Source organism: Solanum tuberosum, unplaced genomic scaffold, assembly GCF_000226075.1.
Source record: "Solanum tuberosum cultivar DM 1-3 516 R44 unplaced genomic scaffold, SolTub_3.0 scf00150, whole genome shotgun sequence".
Taxonomy (NCBI): Eukaryota; Viridiplantae; Streptophyta; class Magnoliopsida; order Solanales; family Solanaceae; genus Solanum; species Solanum tuberosum.
Window position 1 is genome coordinate 1,088,936 of NW_006239073.1, and position 19,574 is coordinate 1,108,509.

General features: G+C 32.9%; 3 protein-coding genes and 1 pseudogene across 6 annotated transcripts in view; 2 read left to right on the top strand and 2 right to left on the bottom strand.

The window, feature by feature from the left end:
* The window catches only part of LOC102598636 (protein trichome birefringence-like 10), a 6,304-nt gene extending 2,563 nt beyond the window's left edge, over positions 1-3,741 (bottom strand). For all 4 annotated transcript variants that reach the window (XR_001474074.1, XR_367659.2, XM_006352718.2 and 1 more), the window contains exons 1-3: positions 2,774-3,741; positions 1,923-2,312; positions 571-729 (exon numbers count right to left, since the gene is read on the bottom strand). Coding sequence is in view for 2 of the 4 variants with exons in the window: in XM_006352718.2 (XP_006352780.1) it covers positions 571-729; positions 1,923-2,312; positions 2,774-3,213 (989 nt within the window). In the remaining 2 variants the exon portion in view is untranslated. The remainder of the gene's footprint in view (positions 1-570; positions 730-1,922; positions 2,313-2,773) is intronic.
* A 3,667-nt stretch (positions 3,742-7,408) lies between these two features.
* On the bottom strand, positions 7,409-12,101 carry LOC102599286 (small nuclear ribonucleoprotein Sm D1). The gene is given in 4 exon segments (XM_015311074.1): positions 7,409-7,676; positions 7,802-7,869; positions 7,871-7,991; positions 11,969-12,101. Coding segments are annotated over 3 exon segments (237 nt in total). The 5' UTR covers positions 7,978-7,991; positions 11,969-12,101; the 3' UTR covers positions 7,409-7,614.
* A 4,778-nt stretch (positions 12,102-16,879) lies between these two features.
* On the top strand, positions 16,880-18,293 carry LOC107061572 (adenylate isopentenyltransferase 3, chloroplastic-like; annotated as a pseudogene).
* A 388-nt stretch (positions 18,294-18,681) lies between these two features.
* Positions 18,682-19,519, top strand: LOC102599939 (classical arabinogalactan protein 10-like). The gene has a single exon (XM_006352720.2). It carries the CDS (start codon positions 18,784-18,786, stop codon positions 19,306-19,308), a length of 525 nt encoding a protein of 174 aa, XP_006352782.1. The 5' UTR covers positions 18,682-18,783; the 3' UTR covers positions 19,309-19,519.
* Positions 19,520-19,574: the final 55 nt, after the last annotated feature.

Consider the following 19,574-nt stretch of genomic DNA (forward strand, 5'->3'; position numbering starts at 1 on the left):
GATGGGGTGTAGAGGTCGGGGATTAAGGTAGAGGGTTTGTGGACAGTCAAACGAAATCTAGTTTACCAAACCGATATTATCATCACTATTCTTCTATTATCTCTGTAACTTTTATTACCACTAGTTGTCTCCTTTGCTTTGTATTATTTGTTGTTATAATTGTTCTTTTCTCTAGTATTTGCTGCACGGCTTTTTCATCACTGTATTTCTTTTTCAAACTTGCTTTGAATTATTTTACTTGAGCAAAGGGTCTCTCAGAAATAACCTCCATGTCTTCACAAGGCAGGGGTAAGGTTTGTGTACACACCACCCTCCCTAGACCCCATTTGTGGCATTATACAGGTTATGTTATTGTTGTTGACTTGTTGTACACCATGATTTAACCACTAGCAAAAAGCTCTAGAGGTCAACCTTCTCAGCTTCTTTTTAAACTTAAATTACCATTTTGGACTAAATATCTTCCTCACACTTGTAATATGATGTATTCAGCAACAGATCTCAACAAAATTATAGAAGTATGTTTCCTTATGAAAAGTTGCCTTCATTTAACAGATGAAGACCAAGACATACCTAAAGTGAACAGGAGCATAAGTTCGAAATACGACATGTGTCTTGGTCATATTCACTTCATGACCTATCCAATCAACCAATGTCGATATTGACCTCCTGTATGCAGTCTCAATATTCATGGTCATATCCACTTCTCCACCTTGTTGAAAGTAACATCCCCTATCATACAAAAATCGATCAGTCACAAGTATATTAGGTTATCGGTAATCAAGATTATGATTCAAAAAAGCAACAAACATTGATGTCCAAACTTAAAGTGCTTACTATTAATGCACCACTTAGTGGCGGGAAGCAACACATCTAAACAACTTGAGGAATAAAATTTACGTGATGAGGACAGTACTTATCTGGAACAATTTTGGCTGTTTTTCTCTTAATAAGAATTCCTCTAAGTACATAATAGTTGTAGCAGTGTTTAGCTCATAGAATCCAACGACAACTACTAATCACTCATACCTCACTAAACCCTTTCAATTTCAGATAGAAGGCCAACCTAAAGACTAAGACAAAAAAGTCCAAATGAAAGAGCTCGAACATATTTTAGAGCTTCAATCTGCGGATATTCAAATTTACCACCTTCGGTTCTACATATCATGATAATCGTTCGAATTCAAAATCTTATATTTTTCTGCAAAGTAACTGAGTCCACTACTGAACGATTTCTGCCCTGTCAAACTTACTGTGCTTACATATCCACTACTCAAAGTACCTAGTTTAGATCAATTAGCTTCACTGCAAAATTTAACATCAGGGCATATCTGACAATGAATGAGAGGAAACCCCATTGGTATGCCCTCTCTACCCGCCCATTAGTTCATTTTTCCTTTCACAATGTGCAAAGAGAGCAGAGGAAGAGAAGTGAAGTGCACAGAAGCCGAGCTGCTTGTTAATGGTTATCAGTTATTTCGTCTTCTGAGGCATACTATTCTTTTCCATGGAAAATTCTTTCCATAAAGTAGCTCAACAACTTTGAGGTTCTGACAATATGTTGCAAATTGTAAATGCTAGTTTTCTCTATGTACTACATATTTAGCAGTTAACTATTTTCTTTATGTTTTACCAATCTTCGCAGATATTAAATTAGAACAGTTTTTTGAAATGCAAAAATCTAGAAGGGAGATATACACAACTATAGACTACAGCAACAATATGTACCTTTGCAACTTTTCGATGTATTGGGATTAAGAAAAGATACTAACAGTAGCAGGCTATAATCTATTTGTAGCCACTTGTGAGGACTTTGAGTTCTTGACACAAAACTAAAATCGCAAGTGTTCATTAGATTCATTCTATCAGTTAACAAGCAAGAAAAGTATGGGTTTAAATTGAAAAAGAAAGAAAAGAGAGCTTACTCTCTAATAGTTTTTTCATAAATCCACCAGTGACCACTGTTGAATACCAAAACATCTGCCCCTTTCCATTGAGCAGAGCTCCAATCCATTTGATCCAGTCTCAAAGTCAATTTAACATTTCGGGGAGCCCCTGAAGGTGGACGACCTTGAAACACTAGGAATGGAGCTCTATAGTACTCAATAGTGCAGTTGAAATCCTTGAACTTAAAAATCAAGAAACCCATGTGCTTTGTGATGGGATTTCCATTAACTTCATATATCTTGCTTTTATCAGGAACTGCAGAAGATAACATGCAGAGTAGAGACTCCCACTGGTTTCTTCCAATTGAATCCCCAACAAACACAACGCGTCTGTTTCGCAACTTCTCTAACATAGTTTTTGCATCGAATCTGCTTAAAAGAGTAATTAGAAGACTAAAATTTGCATTCAATAATCATCGAAAAGACTATGAAAAGCTCTCCCCTACTACACAAAGTCTTCTTAAGAATAACAATAAAAAATTTAAGCATCAAGTTAACAACTTTAGTCGATGCTCAATGAGAGCCAATATAGTAAGAGTTAAGTTCTATATGTTTTTTTTACACACCATTAGATAAAATTGAATGAGAAACTGATGTAACCACTCAAATTGTGCACTGTCAGTGTATATAACTAAGTTCACCTAGTCGTTCAATGATTAAAATCTTAATCAGCTAAAATCAGTAGCAAATGGTATGCAAGAAGAACACATCATATGAAAGCCTAAAGTGTTGAAGTAATTCTTTCACTTTCTCCTCTCTTAAATTCTTTAGTTAAATTACCAGCAGAAACTAAACACAGTATAGTAGTCACTATCAGAAGAAGAATTAACCTGGGCAAGTTGCAATCTTTAGGTTGCCAACGCCATTTAGTATAGAAATTGTCAGGCCTGCCATTCTCAGAACAACGAAAGCCTTCATCCAAGAAATTACAATCCTTTGATTCATAAAGTGGATAACTTTCATCCCAAACCCAATTTCCATCGAAAATATCACAACTTTCTGCACCTTTTCCCAAAAAATTAACCTTTTCACTCTTGTTATAGGACAAAGATGATCCATTTATCCCAATCCAAGTAGCAAACAAGGATGGCTGATGCAACCGAGGCACTTTGTTTACTGTACTATAATCCAACAAGAAGAGACACAAGAATAAGAAAACAGTGAAAAAGAAGCAGCCAAGAACACCTGGTGAAGGCTCAAAAGGCTTAAACCCCTTGAGTTTCTTGAAAATCTTCAAGTTGAAGAATCTGGGAGATGGGTTTTCACTCATCTCTGCTTTAGACTAAAGAAGTACTAGTGGGTGTAGTGAAAAATCCAGTCTTGGGATGGAGAAAACAAGACTATCAAAAGCAAGTCTTGGAAAACCATAAAAATTGAATTTTTTTGGAGGGTTATTGTTTTGAGAAGATGTGAACACACACAAATCTTTTAAGTTGAATACAGCTAGGTGGGGCTTTCCTCATTATAGAGAGAGAGAGAGAGAGAGTAAAAGAGTTGAGGATGATGAGGTGGGGTCTTGTATGGACAAAATTAAAGACAAACATTCAAAACAAGGAGTAGTCTAAAATTGCAAATGGGGACTAGGAGAAAATGCATTTTACTCTTATTGCTTCAGTAATAATTAGCGAGTTTTTAATCTTCTCTTCTGCTGAAAGAAAAACAAGTGAGGTTTGCTACTCGTATGTTTTGAGGTTTGTGGCGGAGATGTCGGAAAAAGGTACAAGGCCGGTGGAATCGTCGTGAGGCTTAAGAGAGAATATATGGGAGCGTGGGCTCAACGTGGGATGTCAACAATTTTCTCTCTAAATTCACAAATTTCTCTCCTTTACATGCAAATATTATTTTCATTACATTAATACCAGCAGTTAAATGTTGTATGAGCTGGATTTGTTGTTGTTAATTAAATAATTGGTACTGGAGGTTAGAAATGAGTATTGATTAATACACCTAATAAAACGAAGACGTGTGTCACCCTACTTAAATTCACCCCCACAATGTCGTAGATACTGATACCGAATTACTCTCTCCCTTCCGTTCAACCATATTTGTTCACAATATTAAAAATAATTGTCTAACAATAATTATTTAATTTAAAATATAAGATATAATTTACTTTTTGTGCCTATTTTTATCATTGCTATTAAATACTAATATTTTTTATCTAACACATTTTTCAAAACATTAAATTTAATAAAGTCAAAGGATAATATAATAATATTACCCTTATTATTTGTTTTTAAGGAATGTGCCTAGTCAATAGTGGATAACTATAATTGGACAGAGGAAGTATCAAATATCGACACAAAAAGATTTAATATTTGGTGAAAATTGTGCTAGAAAGTCTAATGCGCGATTCAGATTTAGTCGAGATGTTTCATGTGGTGAGACATCAAAAAATTAAAATAAAATAAATATACACACCATAAAATTTAATATTGTGATTTTGATATTACAATTTTGAGGTATTCAATATTTAAACACAAAAAGAATATAATTTAATTGTTTGTACTTTCATATAAATCTTTTTGTACTATAGTGTATTAGTATAATATAATGAAGAGTTTTAAAAAAAATTATAGTCATACTTTTTTTTAATTATATTATGAGTATATATAAATCAAAGTTAAATAAACTATATTATGATTTACCTCATTATAAAATATCAAAAATCAAATTCGAACTTATAATATTGAATCATACGAATTATTTTGATATAATAATTTTAAAAATCAAAGTTAACGAACCACAATTTTTAATGCTATAACATGTCCACCGCTAAATGGAATATCAGTAGTTAAAGTTACTAGTCTTTAAGGGTCGTTTGGTAGGAGGTATTAGGAGAAATAATTCATGTATTATGTATGGTATTATTTAATACTATGTTTGGTAGACTTTTTGGGCCTAAGTATAACTAATTCATGAATTAGTTATACACCCTACACGATATTATAGGAGGTATTACTAATACCTTCCATGTGGTGGTATTAGTAATACATTGGATTTAATACCATGAGATTATCTATGTAAAGACAAAAATATCCCTCAAATCATTTTATTTATTTTCTTGATTTTATGTTTTATATTTGTACTAGTAAATTTATTTAAATAAATTAGCTTACAATTTTTATTATTTAGAGAGAGTTGTTTGTTAATAAATAAATACAATATTTAAAAATGTGAGTTGTTTAACATTTACTAATTGAAAAGGCAAATATATCACCACATGACGTTTGTGATCTTAATTGAATATTTTATTTGTTGGTTTATATGTGGTTTCTAATTGTTTGTATTTTGAACAATTTATAAATTGCATACATATTAAAACTACACCTTGCAATTTTTATATGTAAATATAGATGATTTATTCGATTTTACTATTTTTATCTTCTTTTAAATTTTAAAGTAGATGGTCTATCTATTTTAAATTGAAAATTAACATTTTTAAGTGATTAACTTATTAAGATAACAATTGTTTAACCTCAAAAATTCAAGTGAGAAAATAACAAACATGACAACAAATTTGTTCTTCTCCTAGCTAGTTAGAAGGCCATAAAAATATAATATTGTCCGGCAATTATCTACCTTGACCGATTACGTAAAATAGAAAATCTCATAATAATGCAAAGGTATAATTGGAAAGAAGTTTTTTGTAGAATTTTAATCCAAACATAGGATGAGGCTAGAAGCAATGAACCAAACACTTCATAAAAAATACACCTTGCACTACTAATTTCTGCACTATTAATCTCTGCATTACTAATCCCTGCATTATTTTATTTTTTTACCAAACGACCCCTTAACGTTTTGTACTTTGTTAAAAAGAGAGCTAGGCATTGCACCTAATACTAGCCCCATTTTGTAGATTTGATCCACATACAGAATTTCAATCTATCTAAATTGTCTTTTTTTCAACCAACTGTTCATTCACTTCGAAATAAGTATTTTCTTAACCTCGAAATTGTTAAAATGATTGAAATCTCTTACCTTAAAGGGGTTGAACATACGTAGAACTTTACTTACAAATAATGTTAGTATCATTTTTTTTTACAAATCAAATCACTCTTTTATCATTCAAACTAGAGATTTGTGGTTGAGGGTTGGAGAAGTGACAACAAACTAACAAAGGGTGATGTTAAGCAAGATTAATTAGTCTTGTGATGTGATTTATGAAGCCCACAAATCATGGTGAGATTATGAGAAATATGGTGTGAAAACATTTAGTCATATTCATATCATAATAATTAGCTAGTCAAATCGAATATAATAACTTCAACCCTATCTCTGGCTGTATTGTCATTCTCATTTGCTGCTATATGCAATGTATCCACTGTAGACAAATTTTTATATGATAAATCAACAACAACACGTTAAATGTCAAAATCTCATTTTGAGTATTCATGTATAAAATACAAATAGAAATTGACCTTATATATAAACAAATCATAGAAACAATTATATTATCTATATAGGTGCAGTTACTTGTCCTCTATGAAATTGCCTCTTGAATTGAATTATTAAACTTCTACCAATTTTATTTTTTTTCTTTCACTTTAACCAACAAAATAATAAAATAAAATACAGGGTCATAATTTGATGGCTAGAAACTGAAGAACAGAAATTAACATTCATAGATTATTTATTACCAAGTAAATTCAAGCATATGTATTTGGATTTTGGGGTTTAGAACCCAAATAAATATCAAACCGAACTCTTAAATTAGTTGTTTTTTTGGGGAGGGTCAACATCCACTTGAGACTTGCCAGCTTCTGAACTTTGATCGATTGTGTCATCGTCGGGGTCATGAGATGGGTCAGACTTATCCATGGAGGCTCGGGCCTTATCAAGCCACGGTTTGAAAGCAAGCTCAATCGCCAGCCACCCAAATGCTAGGGCTCCGAATACCACTGCGGTTGATTTCAACGAGTTGTTATTCTTCGCCATTGAGATCACAAGCAGCGACGTGCCGATGAGGGTTTAGTTTGCTACTCTACTTATACTGTGACCAGAAGAGGAATTAAGATATAGAACCAACCTCCCATTGGGCCCTCCAATTACGGAAAAGTTTCATAAATAGCCATATCAACCTCTCATATCTCATTTAATCACGCTTTTGTTACGAAAACAATTTTGGACAAAAACTAAAACATGGAATAATTTCACAACTTTGATAAGTTCAAGTGTGGAACCCAAAGAATAATGGCTTCACCGAAATTTTGCTAGAGTTTCAAGCCCCATAAACAATTTATGAAATTTATACTCTCTTTTTCTTTTTTTATGACAAACAATTTATGAAATTTATACTTTATAAGTTTAAACCCAAAAACGATTCCTTTGATTCAAAAATTTGATGGGAGTTTCGTTCAATCCTCATATCACTGATCATAAAACTTACTATTTATTTCAATTCCCAATAGTATGCCACTCTATTCTGAGTAGATGCAAAAGTGACCAATATAGTTGAGTAATTTGACAAAGCAGAACAAAATTGAATGCCATACGAAAGTAATGTTAGCAGACAATATGATGCAGCGAAATAACATGCTCCTGACTTCAAAGATCCAAAATAAATTGTTGCATGAGATCTATCTTTTTTTCTACTAGAAAAACCAAGAGCAAATCTCTCAATCCGTACACATGTTTACATCAAAAAATTAGAGCAGCTGGAATGCATTTAGCGGCCTCGACCACGTCCACGCCCACGACCGCGCCTACAACCACGTCCCATAGGCTTTCCTGAAGAGGAACAATCAAAGGAAGATGTTATTAGAAGGATGTCCAAGCAATAAGGAAATTTAACCATACACCCACAAGGCACAAAAACATCTGAACGTAGGTAGTCCTTAACAATATGACAATACCAGCTGTTGGCTTCTTTGGCTTCACCCTTGGTGTTTCTTCCACCACCAGCGTCTCAAGATTTAAGCTGTGGGAGGATGTAATAACGGATGTTGTTACCCCTCACAGTTAGGTGATCCAACGTCACTGGATTCTCCCCTTTTAGCGTAATTTTGACAGCCTTCAGATGTGTGTTCATGCTAACATCCACACCTGTAAAAATGTAACTGCCTTCAGAAACTTTAACTCACAGCTCTCAATTTAGCAACTTCAATAAGGAGACGGATTTAATAGCCACTGTGCCTAGTTAATTTCAAAACACACTGATATGCTTGAATACATATTTCTATATCCCGAATATATTTAGCAGTTTTCTGTAAGTATAAGCAACCCCTCAAGGAATAAAAGTCTAAAGCATGGAAAGGACAACCAACAGAGAAAGGTAAATGCTATAGGTCTCAAAATATGAGAACAGGACAAATATTTACTTTTGACTACTATAGTTATCTAGAACAGAGATAAACTCTTCAATACATAGATGGCTATTTTCCATGCAAATTTGACATTTTCAATGCAACCAGCACAAGCCCTGGCACTTGCCATAAAAAGCCTATCTAAGTTTGCTAAGGCATCTCTACTGCCGGACAAAGAAGCTACAGTATGATGATTTTTTCAGAGGATGAAGTAATTATTCTTTTTTAAAATGTTTAGGTACAAAGCACACCCGTATATGTATACCAAAAAGCAGAAAGCCTACCTAAAGATATGATGTTCTATCATTCTATGAATGACACCCTATCTTCAACGCATAGAGGTAAATCATAGGAGCACCAAAAAGAAATAAGGGATAAATGGCTACTCCTCAATTGTAAAAAATCTACAGTACAATGAATTACATAGAGCATTCACAACAAGATTACAACAACAGATAAGAATTATAAATGCAACACTAGGTGTTGTTGTCATAAAACTTGGGTACAACAAAATAACTTATAAGTTGATTGCAAGCCCGCTTAAGCTCAAGCATTCATGCATAGTGAATAACAGTAGTTCGACACAACTTTAGCTCCTCGTCTAGCTGAATTTAAGATTAGTTAACATTGCAGAGAAAAAGTGACTGTCGGAGTACACAACATCATATATGCCACTTACTTCTCACTCTTTGCGCTAGTTCTACATGCTCAAATATCAAATGCAACCAGCCTATAGTACTCCACTTGATGTGTCTACTCTTTCTGACCTAAGTACCTGGAACTTTAACCTCAAGCTGGGAAATAAGAACTTACTCACGCCTCACATAGACAATGACAATCCACAAACAAGCTGAGGCATCATGGTTTTTGCTTATATAATCAAAACAAGTGTTATAAGTTACGGGTATAGCAACAACTAGGTAATCAAAAACATTTAATATTGAACATAGGATTTGTCAATTAGTGTTACATTTGCTGAGATGAGCAACTAATGCACATCTTTGGAAACAAAAGGATGAAGACAACAGGGTTTTGCATAGAAAATAAAAGAGCTCTTGGACCAAATGATTCCAGCATAGAATATTTCACTTGTAGGGACCTGAGATGTGAGAACAATGGTGGCATAATGATCTGGAACCATGTGCAAGATGACTTAAATTTCTGAAGAGCACTACGTTATCGACCTATTCTATCGACAAAATGATAGTGAAGGTCTTACAACAACAACAAAAGAAACAACACCACAGTTTCAAACAAGTTTGGTCCGGCTAAATGAATCCTTATTGACCATGTTACTCTGTTTAAACTTATCTCAAGCTAATATTACACAACATTGAAATAATAATAGCAGTATAAAAAGTACCAAAAATTCTTTATACTTTCTACTGATGTATCAAAATTAATGGTGACAGTTATCCGTGAAAATTTAGAAGTATTAGAAAATACTACTATCTCAATACGAAGTCAAGAGAGATTCTACTGATCCACCTCCCTTGAGTGAATCATTGGTCACTGATTTACTTCCCCCTGATGTGGAGTATTTGTTATTCAGTGATTTTCCTCCCTAAAGTGGATAGAAGCAATGTAGTTCAGGTTGTTTGGTATGGTTGGAACAGAAGTAAGACAAATACATCTCCTTTTTCCATCAAAATTCAGATGCACTGAAAAATCCACATAGAAGAATGCACAACCCATCTACTTTTGCTTTCTATCCCTTTTTTACTCACAAGGAAATTAACTTTTAACCTCTTACTTTCATTCCTCTTAAGCTTCTCTTTTCCACCCCAACCAAACATAGTTTTAAGTTTTAAAGAAAAGAATATATGAATGGGTTAACTTATGAAAAATTTTAAGAAAATGACAAAAAGATGATAAGAATCCCATGTTCACTCACATAATTTCTTAGTTTTTTGTTTTGTTTTTTAATATAGAGATTTGTATTTTCAGTATACGAACTGTGAATTAATGAAATGATCCGAATAAAGCAGAACAAATATAGGACACTCATATAGACAAACCAACTAGTTTGGGATGGAGACATCATAGCTGTATTTAAATGCATACAAAGTCATTGAAGGAATTGTTGAGTTATTATAGTGACACTTCAAATTTCTTCGAGTTGTGTAATAATCCAACTTTTAGAGCCACAAAAAAGAGAACGAGAGATGTTATTTTTATTGAAGCAGAGTACAATTAACAGAGAGGAATTACAGTTCTCTAGAGTCTAGACATAAATTACAGTGATGATAGGCAGAAATAGCTCTGCACTTGAGAATGAATTCCTATTGATATTTGAAAGGAACTTCATAGTTGGAGAAGGACTGAAGTAGAGATAATACGTGCGATTCAGAGAGGATAAGAAGATAACAAATTCAGAAGGGCAGTGAGAGGAGTAGACCGATTGAGACGGGTTACCTCATATACTTTCTACAGCTTCTCAGCCCTAGCTTCCATGCATTTATGGACATACATAGTGACTCATAGTGGAAGTGAAGGGAACTATTGCAGTTACCATTCATCTGCTATGAACTAACTTAACTTGCGGCATAAACCAAAGTCAGTTTAGCAACTTGCTTTCATTGTTGTTGTTGCTCCGTTTTTCCACCCCACCCCCAGGAGCCTAGAAGGATCAATAGTGTTCCCACCTATCCTCTGACCCAAACCCTCAACCTACTAGTTGATTGTGGAAGTGTTCAACCACTTGAGCAAAACCTCACTTGTCTGTCATGAGCACTTATTTTTGTATATCCTTTTTAAAATTGTTTGGAAATGCCTTATTTAAGCATGAGAATCTATTGGAAACAACCTCTTTAACTCTACGAGGTAGGGGTAAGAATTGCAAACACTTTGCCTCCCAAGACCTCACCACTTGTAGAATTACATTGGGTATTATGTTGTTGTTGTAGTTCAGCAACTTCCATATACCACCCAACAACTAGACTTTCAGTTAGAGACTGCCAAATAACTTGTCAACCCAGGAAATCAAATTCATACAAGCACATTCTTTAATTCACATATTGGCGTGAGCAATTCAACAATTACATACGTGCAGATTGTTCATTTTAGACTTGACAGGGAAATACCTAAATATAGCTAAGAAAGAAATAGACAGAAAGATAGGGAGGGTGACTTGTAATGGTTCCATGAACAACGGTGCCCTTTTTGAGCTCAATTGAGACAGTCCCGTTGTTCAGCTTCCATGCATTTATAGAGATACATAGTGACTCACGGTGGAAGTGAAAGAGAATGAAGTAAACTATTGCAGTGACCATTCATCTGCTATGAACCGATTAACTTGTCCTATTTAGCAACTTGCATATCCCACCTAGCAACTACACTTTCAGTAAGCGACACGTCCAAATAACTTCTCTTCCGAATAAAATCAAATTCATACAGCACATTCTTTAATTTACATATTGGCGTGAGCAATTCAGCTATTACATAAGTGCAGATTGTTCATTTCAGACTTTACAAAGGTTATACCTAATACGTAAATATAGCAATACAGAATATATACTGAGAACAAAAAAAAAAACGAAGAAATTGATAGAAAGGTAGAGAGAGTGATCTGTGATGGTTCCATGAACAACGGTTCCGTTTTTGAGCTCAATTGAGACAGTCTCGTTGTTCAGCTTAATAAAAAATCTGAACAGACAGTTACAGTTACAGTTAAAGTTAAAGTTAAATCCATGGCTAAGCTCACTAGAAATAACTCACAGAGAATAAAAATTGAAGATGTCGCATGAACCTAACGAGCTTCATTGTGCTGAAGAAATTGAAAACACAGTAGAGTAGGGTTTAGGGGAAGGAGCGCCAGGGGTATTCAAAAACACAAGCACACTCCCATTACAATGGCGTCGTATCGTATTTCATGAGCCCATAGCACATGGACCCGCCTAATCGTGGGTAGAAAACAAGAAAGCCCATTGGATCAAACGCGTGGGGTGTTTCATGTTTTAATGGTAGGAATTGCACCTGTTAGCCAGTTTCACCGTGTCCTTGCTATTTAAGTTGTAGCCAATTTTAGTTAAAAGTAAGTCACCGAGCACCAATCAAGGATGTGTGCCATATATGAGTTTACAACTTTAATTTAATCCAATTGGATCTAAAATTTGAAGCTAATGGTAAGATAAGTACACAATGTGTGATGTGCATATTCTACTTTAATTTGTCGCAAATAAATTATGCCACATATATTGAAATAGAGAAAGAAAATAAATTCAATTACGTAAAGATAAAAATAAAAGAACAGACCTTCAAAATAATTGATCATCGATCAATCATTAGGATGATCTAAGATGCAAAAGTTGGATCCAATTTCCACTATATTAGTACTGTATCTTTTTTATAAATTGAAACAGAAAAAGAAAATACATTCAATTATGTAAAGATAAAAAAAGAAAGAAAAGAATAGACCCTCAAAATAATTGACCATTGATCAATCATCAGGATGATATTATAAAAAATTTCCTCTTTTTTCGTATGGGTAACCGCATTGGCTTCATCAAAACATCGTTGGGTGTCATTAAAACACTATATTTTTCTATTTTATTTTTAGATTCGACCCTTTTTGTTGAAGTGGATTTTTCAATTACATCCATAAAATATAACACATGACATTAGTACTAAATAAAACATATACGACATTTGTTGAAGTATTTTTTCTTTATTCAAAATTATAACTCATCATGGAAGATCATTTCCTCTATACGTTCGAAAAAATAATCCCTTTAGTGCAATGAACTAATTATTTTTGTGTTGTCCCTTCATACTTCAAAAGGCTAATTCGAAACAAGTTACAAAGTATAGTCGATCTAATGAATCTTTCAATTGTACCTCTTGATAGTGTAGATACCTTTATCGATAGGTTTAGTCCAAAATCCATATATAAAATGATCAAATTGTTATCCACCATAATCAAATTGGGGTGGGTGGGGGGTGATCAAGTCTGTTTTCTATGTATATCCAGAATCATTCTTTCCTTTACCTAGACACTAATACTCCTTTGTTTAATTAGCTTGTGAATCCTAAGATCGTGTTTGATTTCATGATTAGGAGAAAGGCATTATATTACTACGTAGAATATTAGATCAGCTTGTGTTTGTATTAATTACCATCAACAAATAAAACGTATGGTAAACAATTGAGATTCTTTTATTTTAAATTATTTTTTTGCATTCGAGTTAGATAATATTTAGTATGATCGCATGTATGTACCGTTGGTTCAGTTTTCTATATCTTTAATCAGATTTAATAAAATGATGATGTTTTTATATTTTTAAATCAAGTAACAAAGCGGAGTAGAAAATCACAAGAATTTTAGTCTCCAAAATGAAAATAGAAAATCATGAAGATTTTGGTGTCACACAAGCAGAAAGTAAGATGAATATAAAAATTATTAACATAAAATAAAATGTAATCTCGTACTTAAAGTTTAATATTATTTCCTTTCAAGATAGAATGGATGATCTCTAACGAAATAGTAGTATCTCAGGCAAAAGCTAAAGCAAATTATTTTAAAAAACAATGCGAAAAAGAGAGAGAAGAAGAGAAACTTGAAATTTGGGCAAACTCGGTGTTTTTTCAAAAAAAATAAAAATGGTAGTGCCTATACTCAAAAGTCATGTGTCTGTTCGGAAAAATAAAATCTTTATTTTTCATTAATATAAAAAATCAAACATTATTTCAGTTCATAATAAATTCAACCAACACTTAATTTAAATATAGATATTCGAAATACTAGATGTGATTAAAAATAGATCGATTTGTAATGCATCTATATAATTAACACAAGAAATTAGGAAAATTGATTTTTCAGGCCACTCACTATTATTATATTCATTCATTAAGTATAAATGTAAAAGGCTATGGAGTGAAATCCTATTTTAAGTAATCAACCTCCCACTTGGATACAGGGGCGGCTGGCAAGGCTTAAAAAAAAGTCTTTTGCCTTAGGCCCCCAATTTTAGGGGGCCCCGTTTTTTAGTTAATTAGGTAGGATTAAATTAAAAAAAATAATATTAGAACTAAGACAATAAATGCAAAGGCCCCATTTTTTAGATAATTAGGAAGGATTAAATTTTAAAAAAAATTTGTTAGAACCAAGACAATAAATGCAAAACGGCTCAATGAAGTGATAGTATGATAGATATGACTATGACTTTTTGACTTTTCAATAAAAAGTTGTGTACTTTTTTTTTTAATGTACAAGTTATCTTTTTTTTTTTACCTTATTTTTTTCTAATTTTATTTTTATATATTCTATTCTCCTTCCTTCTATTTCTTCTCACTTTCTTTTTTCTAATCTTACATCTCTCTTATTCAAAGCTTAAAAATTTACTCGTTCTATTGATAGTTTATATTTTAAATTTGGAGAAAACTATATTACAGCAGCCCGATTCATTTTTGGAAATCAAGTCTTCATAGCTTTTGAATTCAGTAATATCATTCTAATTTCTAATATTATTTTTGTTTTGTGTCTTATGTTTATTATATTTTTTATTTGATATTGTAAATAGTGTTTTAAAATATTTGTTAGATTTTGATGTCGCTATAGATCAATTAAGAGGTTTAGTTTCTTTTTTTAAAACATATAGAAAAGAAGGATTTACAAGTACTATGATTTCGGCTAAGAAAATTGCATTAGAGATGAATATAGAACCTGTATTTCGTAAGAAATGTGTAATTTATAGAAAAAAACAATTTGATGAGAATGTTGATAATGAAATCACAAGATCTCTTGAAGAATCATTTAGAGTTGATTACTTCTTATACATAGTAGACCAAGCCATCTTTTCACTTCAAAATAGATTTGAACAATTTGAAGTATATGAAAATATTTTTGGTTTTCTATTTAGTGGGAAAAAATTGAGATCATTAGATGATGAGAATTTGAAAAAATATTGTCTTAAACTTGAATGTTCCTTAAAACATAATACTCACTCCGATATTGACGGTTTAGACTTATTTTCTGAATTAAAAGTGTTAAGAAAAATCATAAAAGTAGAAGACAATACTCTAATTGAGATACTCAATCAAATAAAAAGACTTGATTCTTTTCCAAATGCTTACATTGCTTATAGAATAATGTTAACAATTCCCGTTACAGTCGCCTCAGCCGAAAGAAGTTTTTCAAAATTAAAAATAATAAAATATTATTTAAGATCGATAATGTCTCAAGAAAGATTAAGTGGTTTGGCTATATTATCGATTGAAGAAGAATTATTAGAAGAGATTGACTACACAAAAATTATTAACAACTTTGCATCTCAAAAAGCTATAAAAATAGATTTAAAATAAAAATATTTATAATTTTTTTTTTAAGGCCTCTAGTTTGATTTTGGCCTTAGGCCACCAACGGGTTTGAGCCGCCCCTGCTTGGATAAATATATCAGATGTGAAAATATTGCTTTTAATTAGCTAAGATTTGAATATTTTTTTAAAATCAGAATAAGTTTTGAATATTAAAATGTCACCGTCCGCATCTGTCTTTTTGTGTGTTTCCCGTGGTTATGGATAAGTTAATTCGGTCAACTTTATTAAGGTTGAAAAAAAAACAATTAAGGATTATTCTACTTCCATTAGCACTAATTATTTATGATCATATCTCATTTTGTTCCTAAGGTATTTATTCTTATTGGACAATTCCCCATTTAGTATTTTGACCACCGCAAAAATACTGTTGTTTAGAGGCGTGTTTCCGTCCATATTAGTTCTCCATTATTAACTTTACATACTTCTTAGGAACCTATAAATATAACGTTAATTTTACTATATTACTCTTTTAATATAATAAATACAATATCTTGAAAAAATGTAATAAGGAAATGACAATAATTAATGATAAAGGGTAAATTAGGAACTAAGTGTAAAATTATCCATTGATTTCATAAAGTGGACAATTATTGTTGGACATTCCAAAATAATACTATAAAGTGGACAAATTATTGTTCGACATCCCAAAATAATATAGTGCGAAAAACTATTGTTGGACGGAGGAAATAACTTTTACGCGCTCATAATTAGTATTGATTGGTAACTTGAGAAAAGAATAGTAAATACTTACCCTTTATAACATGTTAAATTTACTACTACTCTTTCGATTCACTTTTACTTGTCATTTTTAACTATAAAAAATATTATTTTACTCTCAATATTAATTTATTTATTCGACAAAACATTCTCAAAACCTAAGATTATTTATTGAAGATCCATTGAATATTTAATCATATTAATAAACTTCAGAGATTATAACTGTAAAATCAGAAATTTATACTAAATTCATAAATTTAAAATCTAGAATCGGTGTTTTGTTTTTTATTTGAATTAGTGCATACATCTTACACTTCAATGCAGTACTATAAGAATAAAAGTATTGGAACCAAATTTGATGGAAATGGTCTATGACACTCCACCATATATAAATACTCAACATATTGGCTGCAGAAAACAAGCTAAGTAGATCCATCATCCATGCATGGTATATCTAGTTGAAATATATCTACAAACATCTAAATTAAAAGAGTAACTTTCTTACAATTTACGTTGTACTCTATACAATGAAAATATCAACAAGAATGTGCAACCAAACGTACGTGTCCATTGATACACATTGGGCAACCACCGCAAATGGATCATAAGGTTGTGGTGGTGATGGGAGCCACCGGCGCCGGAAAATCAAGACTCTCAATCGACCTAGCCACTCTTTAATCAACTCTGACAAAATACAAGTATACAAAGAACTTGACATTGCTACAAACAAAATTACTGAAAACAAACGTTGTTCGGTACCTCACCATCTTATGGGTGTTAGTGATCCTTACAGCCAAGAGCTTCTGTAACATGGCTTCATTTGCTATCAACTCCATAATTAAGTGGCCGTGAAAAGCTCCCGATCATCGTCGGAGGATCCAATTCGCTCATCGAGGCATGCACTCGTTTATGATAAAACCTACAAGTTATGTACAAGGTACTGTTGAATTGTGTGATATTGATTCCCATTCAAAATATTTAGAGTGCATATGACATTTGTACTACGGATGCACTTTTGAGGCCACACTTTAAATTATGTCCCGGCCCCCATTAGTCTAGTGGGCTTAATTTGTCTGGAAAAAAATACTTAATAATCTACCAACGATATAGTTTTCATTTAAACGCAAAATCTCTAGTATTAATCTGCTTCCTTGCCCTTAAAATATGTTTTTAAAAGGGACAAATTTAAAGGTATTCACACAAATATCCAGCGGAATTCATTTGCTTTAATTTAAATCTTCAAATTTTCGAGAGTGACCTAAAAAAGGCCATATGGGGCCAATATTCTCTTTTATTAGTAGCACAAAACATTTAATTGTTCTTTTAACACAACCCGTTGCATGAAGTTTGATATATGTACGGAATCATATTATAACAATGTCACTAGATGGTTAAATTCTCCGAACAAGATATTTATTTAATCATATTTTCAACAGATACGACTTTTGTTTCCTCTGGGTCGATGTGTCCATGCACATACTAAATTCTTTGTTGTCCGAACGAGTGTACAAAATGGTGGATAAAGGAATGGTGAACGAGGTACGGACTATGTTCAATCCTACAAATTCAGATTACTCCAAAGGTATTAGAAAAGCCATTGGTGTTCCAGAATTTGATCGTTATTTTCGAGCAGAATTATCAAAGTCCGTCGACGAGGAGACACGTGTTGAGCTACTTAGCTTGAAGAAGCCATTAACGAAGTTAAGATCAACAACTGTAAATTAGCAAGCCAACAGTTGGAGAAAATAAATCGTTTGATAAATGTCAAGGGATGGAATGTACATCGACTGGATGCAACTCAAGTTATGTTGAAAAACGGGAGGAAGAGGAAATATGGAAGAATATGGTAATGGAACAAAGCAAGGAAATTGTGACTAAATTCTTGTGTCAAAATTATAATAATAATAAGAGCTCAATGGGTTATTGTGGTATTGATGGGAGAGAGAATTGTTGTCTGTGGCACCAGCATCCTATAAGCTTTGATTTACAAAAAGATAAATTGAGTAAGTAATAACTAATAAGTCAAAGCAGGAAGTGCTAAATTGAAACAAGACTTATTTGATTGTTTAAATGAAATATCACATGGCCATGTATTAAGCCTACTACTATATACAACTATATATTGACATGTGAACATAACTTAAGACCCTTAAACCATATTATTATACTAGTCGTGATTGAATTTTACGAGAAAATTAAAGAGAAATTCAATTTTAAGCATTTTCTTTTTTAACAAGGTTTGTTTACTAATTAATTACGCCGAAGCTATCGTCAGATAATTAAAGAAGCGTTGTTAACATAAAAAGAAAGAGTCGTCCTCACCCCCTTTTGTCTTCTTTAATTACTCAGATAAAAATAATAATATACCTAGCTAACTATGAAAACGTAACATATAAAGATTATGCATGCAACTTTTGTTTTCATTACGAGTATATAAGACTAACATTGGACGAATGCTGAATATGTGCTATTAGTAAATAACATTATAATATCAAGCAAAAATGAAGATGATCCAAGGAAAAGTTTCAACTTTGTTACTCCTAATTATAATTTACGTTGGAGGATCAAATAGCCAATTTGCAACTTGGCCCGGCCCTGCTGTCCCTCGTCCACTTTGTCTCTCTCAATTTTCACTTGTGAACAATGCATGCCAATTTTTGCCACTTACTCCTTTGCCTCCACCAGGACCTGCACCCGCACCTCGCCCAGTACCCACGTTCTCTCCAGCACCTGGTCCTGCACCCGCACCTGCACCCGGCCTAGTACCCACGTTCTCTCCAGCACCTGCACCTCCTACGAGTCTTGGGTATACACAAACTCCAGCAGAAGAGGAATGCTGTAGGTGGATGAAAGCTGTCGATAGCGAATGTGTCTGCTCTCTATTGGCTCATTTGCCTACTTTCCTTGCCAGGCCAATCCATCAGTATACTACTTTGGCTCATGCAACTTGCAGTGTAACTTTCACCTGTGGTTCCTCCGCAAGGTACCAAGAGAATGATCATCAGAAGTCACCACACTCTCCATAAGTACCGATTATCTTTAATTAAAACGCACGCTATATATAGTACATGTGGCATAGAGTTTGACGGACTCCTATATATTAATTACCTACTTTATTTACAATAAGTAAAGATTTTTAGGAGGGGATATGGGCCTTTACCTCCTAAAAGTTTAAATGTACGACTCATTGTATTACGTTTGGTGGTTATATAAGTATTGTATGTCATCATTTGAATATTTTAAGTTATTCTGTTACTTCAAGCAACAATCTTAATCAATATTAGCTGCAAAA

What these genes read in the sequence shown, in the direction of transcription:
- LOC102599939 (XM_006352720.2), top strand. Translation starts at nt 18,784, where the DNA reads ATGAAGATGATCCAAGGAAAAGTTTCAACTTTGTTACTCCTAATTATA.